General features: G+C 36.2%; 1 protein-coding gene across 1 annotated transcript; it reads left to right on the plus strand.

Moving 5' to 3' along the window:
* Positions 1-93: 93 nt before the first annotated feature.
* Positions 94-10,637, plus strand: Cenpl (centromere protein L). The gene is made up of 5 exons (XM_076831707.2): positions 94-430; positions 2,124-2,312; positions 3,653-3,904; positions 7,655-8,197; positions 9,855-10,637. The coding sequence occupies exons 2-5, from the start codon at positions 2,127-2,129 to the stop codon at positions 9,924-9,926; spliced, it is 1,053 nt and encodes a 350-aa protein (XP_076687822.1). The 5' UTR covers positions 94-430; positions 2,124-2,126; the 3' UTR covers positions 9,927-10,637.
* Positions 10,638-11,004: the final 367 nt, after the last annotated feature.

Here is an 11,004-nt window from a genome sequence, read left to right on the forward strand (position 1 = left end):
AATGGCGACCTGGATTACTTCACTGTCTTGAAATAGGAGGGGCGCCAGGGAGGCTTCCTGCGTGGGACCGCAGAGCGAGTCGGGAGATGATTTTAAACCGTGATGGGCGCTGAGAGCCGAGCTGCAGCTTCTGGCCGTGGGCTTTCAGATCTGGCTTTACCTTAGGAGGGCTCGGGTGGAGAGCGAATGGTCTCGTGTCTCTTGCCGACCCCCTCCGGCTAGGAGCGAGCGGCGGCCTCCTAGCTGGGCGCATTGGCGTCCGGGGGAGCTCGCTCGGGGAGCGCCGGCGGCACTCGGGCCTTTCCCTCAGCTGTCATTTTGGCGGCTTTTTCACTTCGTGAGGTTTCAGCCTCGACCAAGTTCCGGAGCCGGATTGAAGAATGACTCGTGCACGCGGAATGGTTGACAGCGTCAGCACTACACTTTATTGGTGAGCTGCTTTGTGTTGGTCCAGGACTGGCCGTGAACTTGGCTGTGGCCTGTGTCTTTAAGCACAGACGTGCTTCGCTCTACGTGGTCGACACTCCACCGCGCTCGGGCTTCGGAGCTGTTGGCCTTAGGGACTGGTGGGGTGTACCCAAGTGATTAAGCCCCTTTCTGCACGGACTACCTACAGGACAGACAACTCGGGGTGTCCTGGTTTGCTACCATGGATTTTAAATGGTACTTACAAATTACCATTAAAATGTAGTAATACTGCGTCGGGGCAATGGTGCGCACACCTGTAATCCCAGCTTTTCCGGAGGCTGAGGCCGGCCAGCCTCGGCAATTTAGCGAGACCAAAAAAACAAACAACAACAACAACTAAGGGGGTGTAGCTCGGTGGTAGAGATTGGGTTCAATCCCTAGTACCGCAAAAATAAATAAAACTGTAAGTATAACCTCATTTGTGAAAAACTCTTTTGAAAGACTAACAGCACAGTAGTTGGGAGTAATTATAACTTTATTCCTTTCAGTGGAAATGGTATTTTCATGTTGGAGCTCTATGGAATACTTACGTTCGATTAAACCAATACTTGGTTAACAATTAAAGTGCACTTCAGTTTTGTATTAGGGCAGTCATGCAAGAAAATTATAAAGCACTGTTTCAGTCAAAGCAGCTTAGCCTTGCTGGGGAGACAAGAAATTCACACCAAGAAAATAAATGAACAGGGGCCAAAATGAGTGGTTCAGACTTGGTGAGGAGAGCTGTGTGGCTGCTGTATCTCCAAAGATTTTACAGAACATTCTTGAAAAATTTTGCTGGACTCCTTTGGAAATGAGATCTCTCTCTCTCTCTCTCTCTCTCTCTCACACACACACACACCCACACCCCCACACCCCCACACCTTCCAGGAATGAGCCACAATACAGATAGAATCATATAATGTAGGCATTTCAGGGGCAAAAGATTTGGAAAAACCCTCTTGTTTGAATTTTCGAACAGGAATTTTTGCAAAAAAAAAAAAAATTTCAAACAGAATTTGAAAGGAGGTCACATTCAAACATGGTCTTAAAGGAGGTGGAATAGGAAATGTCAGTTCAGACAGGTGATACAGTTGATAGGCAGAAACATGAAGATATGAATATATTTATGTCCTAGGTTGGAGAGGAGAAAAAGGAGAAGCTGAATTTCGACAGACTTAAATATCTGGCAGAGGAGTTTAGGATTTATATTGTCATGAGGTTTTTGCTCTGATAACTAACAATAGAGTGCCATTTCTGGAAAAATGTTTCACTCTTGGGACTCTTGGTTGTGGTTATAAAAATATAGCCCAGCCCATGGCTTTGGGAATGCATGACAAAGGTGTTGAAGGAAGAGTTTGATAGAATGTGCTGAATGACTACTTGTGAAAGAGTGGAGGTGGGGAACTGTAAGCATTTAAGTTCTCCTAGAAAATTGATAGGAATTTGAAAGTGGGCCAGTTAGCTTTTGGAAGGAAGGTATCTATAAAGTATACATAAATATGGCTATAGACAATGAGAAGTGTAGCACTTCGTGAAAAAGTTGAAGAAAGGGAAGAAAAGAAAGAATTATTTTATAGTGGGTAGAGGAATCTGTGGAACTGTGAATATGAGTTAATCTTTTAGTGTTTAGAATTCTGTCTAATTATTATTATTATTATTTTTTTTTTTTTATGTAGACCATGGATTCTTATGTTGCATCAGAATCAACACCTGAATTGACTCCTAGACAAAGTACATCCTCAGGTCTTAAAGATTACCTTATAGGTGCCACCCCTCTGCAAAAACGATTGGAGTCAGTTAGGAAGAAGACTTCATTTGTCCCAACCCCGCCTCAAAGGAAAATTCCCCAGTGTTCACAATTGCAGGTATGCTTTGTGTTCTTTAAAAGAAAAAAAAAAAAAAAAAAAAAGAATATATATATCTATATATATATATGTTGTAGATGGACACAATATCTTTATTTATTTTTATGTGGTCTGAGGATTGAACCAGTGCTTCACACATGCAAGGCAGGCGATCTACCATTGAACTACTGCCCCAGCCCATGTGGATTAATAAATAATTGAGATTATCTGAGCAAAACATTTCAAGTTTTGTTACTGTTTATAATATCTTCTTAACCCTTCACTAATAAAATAAATGAGAAACAGTTAAATAATTTTATAGTATTAGCACTATATTCTGTCTTTTATCTCCTTAATCTGGATCATTTCCACAGTATTTTTCTTTGTATTTTTTTATTTCTTTGTTGTATGATAATATTTTTTTTTAAAAGTACAATCTTTTCTCCCCCTTTTAAATAGAATACTGCTCATTTTGTATTTGTCTGATGTTTGCTTGTGATGAGAATGAAGTCATATTCTTTGTTGGAGCACTGCATATAGGTGCTGTTGTGACCTTCATTGTAGCTGTTTTTATCAGTGTTGATGCCTAGTATTTCTTGGGATAGGAGTCAAGTTTTGAATTTTTGTAACAACTTTCTTAAAGAAAAATTACTGATGCTGGTAATGAAAGTGATAGCTTTTAGCCAGAAAACGGAAATTTTATATGACGATTGGAATGCCCTATTCTGTGCTTCTTTACAAACTTTATAATAGTTTTGCCATGTATTTTGATAACTATAAGAAAAAAGTGTAATTGTTTCAAAAATGTTCTATCCAGAACAAATATTTTTTTCTCAAGTAAAGTTTTAAAAAATAGATGGAGCTGTGAGACAATACTAGAAAGCATGGACTTTTCTGGGGAAAACAGACAATAAAAATCAGACAGTATTTTATTGTCACTCAGTAATTAAGTGCTGTGAAGAAAAATAAAGCAGATATATAAAAATATATATCTATAATATATATCTATATCTTTATATAAAAAGATCTTTATATATATTTTTATATAAAGATATAGAGTGACAAAGTTGGAGTGGGTACAGGTGCTACTTTAGTGGAGTAGACTCTTGAGTGGCATATTGGGAAGAGATCAGAATGAAGTGAAGGAACAAGCCATTCAAACTCCTGGGAAAGAGCATTCTAGAAGGGAATGTTCAGCGAAGTGTGAAGATCTATAAAAAATCTTGCAAACCCCACTTTAGTTTGATCTTTGGGAATGCAAAGATTTGGACCTCAGTTATAGATTTGTATAAATACTTAAATCCTTTGATTCTTTCTTACTAATGTTTGTTAATTTTTAAACTTTTTTTTTTCTTTTTTAGGAAGATATTGATTCTCAGAAAGTTGCTTTCCTCCTGCATAAACAATGGACTTTATATAGTGTAACTCCCTTATATAAATTCTCCTATACTAATCTTAAAGAGTATTCTAAACTTCTGAATGCATTTATTGCTGCTGAAAAGCAAAAAGGACTTGCTGTGGAAGTGGGAGAAGACTTCAACATTAAAGTGATTTTCTCTACTCTCCTGGGAATGAAAGGAACACAAAGGGACCCCGAAGCATTTCTTGTCCAAGTATAGTATATACACAATTCTTGTTTCCTAGGGAAAAATGATCTACATTTTGTTTTTATTTTGTTCTTTTTAAAAATTTTGCAGTGCTGGGGATTAAACCCAGGGCCTTGCACATACTAGGCAAACTTTCTACCACTGAGCTACATCCCCAGCCATTTTTTAAAATTGTGAGACAGGGTTTCACTAAGTTTCGAAGGATGGCCTTAAACTTTTTATCCTCCTCTCTCAGCCTCCCAAGTAGTTCGAATTATTATGCACTACTATGGCCAGCAGCATTTTCTTGGTTTGGAAATAGTGGTATTTTTACTGTTTTTTAAGTTCCTAAGCTTGTGATTTTTTAACGTATTTTATGTGTTATTTTACCAAAGTGTAATAATTAGATTATGGCCAATGTAAATTTTTTTAACATATATATGTATGTGTAAAATTATGTTAATTTTATAAAACTTTGAAAATATGTAAAAGTACAAAGAAAGTTAATGATCATAGTTAAGCTGGTGCATGCTTGTAATCCCAGCAACCTCAGGAGGCTGAAGCAGGAGGATCATAAATTTGAGGTCAGCCTTAGCAACTTAGTGAGGCCCTGTCTCAAAATAAAAAAATGAAAAGGAATGGAGCTATAACCCAGTTGTAGAGTGCCCCTGGGTTCAATCCTTTGTACCAAAAAGAAAAAAAGAAAAAATTTTTAAAAAATCACATTTAAAATTTATGGCATTTTTACCAATCAACATTGTAGATAATTATAGATTTTATATATATATATATTTTTTTCTCTGATTTTTATTAGGATTCAATTCCTAAAAGTAGAATTTTAGTAAAATATATAACATTCCATATAGTGATATATCATGCCATGTTACTCTTAGAAATGTAATATTTTAGAAAGGTAGCATATAATGGCCTGTGCCTGTAATCTCAGCAGCTCAGAAGGCTGAGGCAAGAGGATCACAAGTTCAAAGACAGCCTCATCAACTTAGTGAGGTCCTAAGCAACTTAGCGAGACCCTGTCTCAAAATGAAAAGGGCTGGGATGTGGCTCAGTGGTTAAGTACCCATGGGTTTAATCCACCCCACCCCCACCCCACCCCACCCCCAAGTAAGGCTATCTTTTGATGAATTTAAAAAAAGACCACAGATTTATTTTGTTATTTGTAATAAAGTCTCTTCTGAATTTATTAATCTTAATCACTAATAAGAAAATGAAATCCTCAAGCAATTAACAAGACTGGATTTATTTGTTTATGTAAATCAAAGGTCAGCAAAGCATGGTCTGACCTGCTCTTTGTTTTGTAAATAAGGTTTTATTGGAATGTAGCTTCTTTCATATGCTATGTCTTATGTATGTGTGGCTACTTTGGGGCTGTGATAGCGGAGTTAAATAGTTGCAACAGAAACCACATGAACTGCAAAGCTTAAAATATTTATTATCTGTCCATTTACAGGAAAAGTTTGCTAACTCCTGGTATAGGTCATGGTATTGGCAAAGATCTCAAGGTGTTTGAGGGTTAGGTTCCATTGTTTATAGCATAATTCCTGAGTTAACAGTGGATTAAAAATGATAGGCTCATTGTCTTCCTGAAAAGAAAGGGTAAATGAAGACAAACTGTCCAAGGCTGGCATGACGCTTGATGATGAGGTCATTAACAACCCAGACTCCTTTCATCTTTCTTCTCTACCATCTGTAGTGGATGACTTCCATTCTAAAGGTCACCTTATGGTCCAGGGTGGCTCCTGGAGCTATAAACATTATATTTAAGTTTCAGGCAGGAGGTAGAAGGAAGATGAGAGGGACAAACAGGAAACCCAGAAATGTGAATCTTGCTGAGATTCAGCAACTTCTGCTTACATCCTAGTTGGAAAGGAAGCTGGAAAATTTTCTTTTTTAGTGGGCACTTTGCAACTTTAAGTAAAGGGACTATTTTATTGTAGAAGGAAAAATGGATACCAGGTAGTCAGCAGTCTTTGTCAAGTAAAATAGCTGATGTCAGAGACATTTTGTGACTTGTATATCATAAAGATGTTCTCATGAGGATTAGAAATGATATAAATTCCTGGTACAGTGTTCTGATAGTTTTCAAAGTAAATTTCAGGTTTTTTTTTTTTTTAATTTTATTAGTTGTAGATGGATACAATACCTTTATTTTATTTATTTATTTTTTTAATGTGGTACTGAGGATTGAACCCAGTGCTTCGTACATATTAGGCAAGCACTCTACCACTGAGCTACAACTCCAGTCCTATAAATTTCATTTCTTGACAAGGTTATAGGATTCTTAAGTTATGAAGTCTGATAAATATAGCATATCTGAGCTTCAAGGTATGCAAAAGTCTTTCATAATTTCTTAAATAAAAAGGAGGACTATGGTAAAAAGAAACTGCTCCAGGGGCTGGGGATGTGGCTCAAGCGGTAGCGCGCTCGCCTGGCATGCGTGCGACCCGGGTTCGATCCTCAGCACCACATACAAACAAAGATGTTGTGTCCGCCAAAAACTAAAAAATAAATATTAAAATTAAAAAAAAGAAACTGCTCCAACGATCATCTCTAATGGCTGTGATGTTAACCTTGGCTTGGTCAATATTTAAACAAATCTTGAAGGTATTTATCATGTTACAAAGTTTGAGGGATTAGTCAGTAAGCTGGGAATATGATCAAGGTCCTCAAAATTTGAATGGATTGGTACAATGGGCTAAATTGAAAGAGCTTAAAATTTTAGTAGAAGTAAGTTTATACCTCAGTCTAAGCTGGGGGAGATTTACCTATTTACAGCAAAATTGAATATATAGGGCTAATTTTATAAAACTGTCTACTAAAAATCAGAAAACTGTAATCTAAGATTACACCAATAGAAGTGTAATATAGATCAAAGATGATGATAATCTTGTAATCAGATCTTTTTTGAAATAATCATGTTAACTTATGAATGACTCATGCATAAGAATTTCAAAAAAGAGTGTCCAGAATAGTAAGATAATGTGAGTCTATTTAGGAAAAATGGTTGAAGAAACTGGTTATGAGCCAGGCTTGGTGACTCATGCCTATAATCCCAGCAACTTGGGAGGCTGAGGCAGAAGGATGTTTTGGACTAGCCTCAGCAACTTAGATCCTGCCTCAAAATAAAATTAAAAAGAGCTGGGGATGTTGCTCAGTGGTAAAGTGCCCCAGTTCCCCATTCCTGCACTACTCTCACAAAAGAAACTGTATATGTTAAATTTGGCAGTATATGTGGTGTAGGGATCATGAAATAGTTGAAGGGCTTTTCCTGTGGAGGAGAGATTATATTTTATTTATTTTACATGCATATAAAGAAAACAGGTCCATTCGGTGGAAACTGTGGGGCTTGATGTATGGAATTGCATTTTAAGTTGATGGAAGGAGTTGCCTTAGAAAATGTTGGTATCTTCCCCAGTGGGAGAATTCAGCATGTTGAATTTGGTGACCTTACAATCCCTTCTAAAGTTGAGATTTTTTTTTCAAGATAACTGTACCTAATTATTCTATGTAGGTATCTCTTTTTTTTGCATTTTCATTGCACCAAGATCTTGCCATATGACATACCTCTATAAAATATTAGAAGAAGAGTCCATTATTTTTAGAAACCCTAATAATGACTAGCAAAACTATTCCTTTTTGTCTTTTGAACAATATGTCATTTTATTTCTAATGTGCTAATTAATTTTGGGAAGATGTAATTTAGGAGCAAATGTACTTTTGAACTTAATGAATTTGTTTTACTTTTACTTTCCCTTGTAGATTTTGTCAAAATCTCAAATGCCATCTGAGAACAGAGAAGGTAAAGTGTTATGGACTGGTTGGTTCTGCTGTATATTTGGAGATAATCTCCTGGAGACTGTTTCACAAGATTTCACTTGTCTACCCTTATTCCTTGCAAATGGAGCAGAGTCTAATACAGCCATAATTGGAACTTGGTTTCAGAAGACTTTTGACTGTTATTTCAGTCCTTTAGCAATCAGTGCATTTAATCTTTCCTGGATGGCTGCTATGTGGACTGCATGTCAAATGGACTGCTATATGGCTACTACTGAATTTCTTTGGTCTGTTCCCTGTAGTCCTCAAAGTCTGGACATTTCTTATGCAATTCATCCAGAGGATGCAAAAGCTCTGTGGGATAGTGTCCACAAAACACCTGGGGAGGTTACCCAGGAGGAAGTTGACTTATTTATGGACTGCCTTTATTCACATTTCCATAGGCATTTCAAAATTCATTTATCAGCCACAAGATTGGTCCGTGTTTCAACATCTGTAGCTTCTGCACATACTGATGGAAAAGTAAAGGTTAGTTTGAACAAATCTGGTTAAGTAATTTTTTTCTTATTATTGCCAGTTTTCAACATGCATGGTGACTTGATCATCACATTGAAGAAAAACATTTGAATGTATGCCAACTGAAGATAATAGACTTTATTTTATGCTTTATAAATGATTTATCAAAGTCTTCAGCCTTGTTTGTGCAGCCCTATAATGGAAGAACATTTTACGTGTATACTATAGACTTGGATAATAATTTAAATTATTATTCTGTAATAATATGAGTTATAATTCTTTCAAAATTGTTTCTTATCAAATTTTGAAATAATTATGAAAGTTATAGAAGATTTCATGTTAGAAAGAAATTTATAGCCAGAAACACAGAAAAAGGTATCATCTTTATATTTTAGGCTTTTCTATCCCCATTGGAAAGGACTAATAGACACCTTGTTTTACTCTCTTGAAGTGCTTATTACAAGAAATATCAGAAATAGAGTTAGTCCAGGACTGGGGTTTGGCGCAACGATAAAGCACTTGCCCAACACATTGGAGGACCTGGGTTTAATCCTCAGCACCACATAAAAATACATAAATAAAGCTATCGTGTCCAACTACAACTAAAAGATAAATATTAAAAAAAAAGAAATAGAGTTAGTCCCTAAAGCATATTTGAAAATAGAGCTATGTTATGCTCTCAGTGAATATTTCCTATGGTCTTGTTATTGTGTTAGGAGATTTTTTTGTTTCTTTTTAAAATTGATACACATTTATGGGAGTACAGTATGATAATTTATGATTGTACAATGTTAGTGATCTAATCACAGTAATTAGCATTTCTATTCTCTTCATTTATCCTTTCTATGTGTGGGAACCTTCAGACTCTTCTAGTATTTTAAAATATATATTAAGTAGTTGTAGACTATAATTACCTCATTGTGCTACAGAACACCAAAATCAGTTCCTCCTATCTGATTATATTTTGGTACTTATTATCTAATCTGTCCCCCCCTTCCTAGCTTCTGGTGACCACTATACTGTTTTTATATGAGGTGAACTTTTTTAGCTTCCACAAAATGGAAAGCTTATATTTGTCTAGAGGACCTTAATTGTGTGTATGTGTGCGTATATGTTTTATTGGGGATTGAACCCAAGGGTACTCTGCTCCATTCCCAGCCCTTTTATTTTATATTTTTGAGATAGGGTCTTGCTAAGTTGCTCAGCATGTGCCACTGTGCCTGGCTGGTCTTTAACATTTGCCTCAGCCTCCTGAGTAGTTGGGATTACAAGTGTTCACTACTGTGCCTCAGCTGGGTGTTTTTATCCACATTATATTTTAAAACAAGAAAAAAGGTCAAGGTAAGTTTAAGTGATACATGGAAGATAGCTTAGTAAGGAGAGAAGTCAAGATTTGAACTCTCTTAGGTTCCAAGAGCACAGTTTTCTATAAATTATCTTTTAAAGAATGGAGGCTACAATGTAATGGAAGCTGGGAAATAATTTTGAGAAGAGATCAGCATTAAAAAAGAAAGAAATAGAAGATATAAAAATAATAGTGTATTGAATGTGCCAAATTCAATGAACTAAATCCAGAAATTAGACCAGTGTAACACTGATCACTCAAATATCAAACTGCCCTGCTATAATATTATTCTAATTTTAAATTTCTTTCTTTCTTTTTTTACAGATTCTGTGTCATAAATACCTTATTGGTGTGTTGGCATATTTGACAGAACTGGCAATTTTTCAAATTGAATGAGTGAACAATAAGTTATGGATCATCTACTCTTTTCTCACTAATTATTTGGTTAGTTGCTACGCTGAAAGGGTCTGCAAGAGAAGTGGGTATGTATCTCTGCCTCTGCTTTCCTCACAGTAGCTTTGGAGTTGCCCAGATGAAAGCCAAGGAGGATTTAGAAGAACAAGGACTGTGGCACTGGGTGAACCACAGCCTCGCGCTTGTACTGGTCATGATGATCTCAGATTTCAATGCCTAGGAGCAATGCTGTGTTGTTAATTTCTTGGTTATCTTTTTAAAAAATGTTTTTCATATCAAACTTTTAGAATTCATATGTGATATCTAATATTGGGTATTTTTGATTTAGATCTTATAACCTTTAATCCCTTTAAAGCATTTTAGACTTGGAGTCAAAGAATTTTCATCTTCTAAAGACATTTTGCTAGCATTGTTTTGCTGTAGAGAACTGGCCATCAAAATTCTCTCAAAAATTCTGGCTGGGTATGATGGCATATGCCTGTAATCCCAGCAGCTTGGGAGGCTGAGGCAGGTTCAAAGCCAGCTTTAGTAATTTAGTGAGGCCCTATCTCAAAATAAAAAATGAAGAAAAGTGCTGGGGATGTGGCTCAGTGGTTAAACACCCCTGGGTTTAATCCCTGGTACCAAAAACAAACAAACAAAAAAAACCCTCTCAAAAGGAAAATAAAGATTAATAAACTTTTTAAAAGCCACTAATATGCTTCTGATTTTAATATTGTTCAATTCTTATAACAGTGTTAAATTAAATATTTACTTTTAAAATGAAGTAGTGTGTTTCTCAGTGTCTTTGTTTTTTGTTGTGCGTTTATTTCCTTATGTTTTCAAAAACCATTGGAAGAGCCAGCTGTGGTGGCACATGTCTGATCCCAGCAGGCAGAGGCAGCAGGGAGGCAAAGACAGGATCATAGTTTGAGGAAAACTTGGGCAATTTGGTGAGACCTTTTCTCAAAACAAAGAAATAAGGCCTGGGGATGTAACTCAATGGTAGAACATCCCCGAGTTCAATCCCTAGTATTGTAGAACAAGCAACAATGAAAAGGTAAACCAAAATAACTAATAA

The sequence above is a fragment of the Callospermophilus lateralis genome, chromosome 13 (genome assembly GCF_048772815.1).
Source record: "Callospermophilus lateralis isolate mCalLat2 chromosome 13, mCalLat2.hap1, whole genome shotgun sequence".
In the NCBI taxonomy this organism is placed as follows: domain Eukaryota; kingdom Metazoa; phylum Chordata; class Mammalia; order Rodentia; family Sciuridae; genus Callospermophilus; species Callospermophilus lateralis.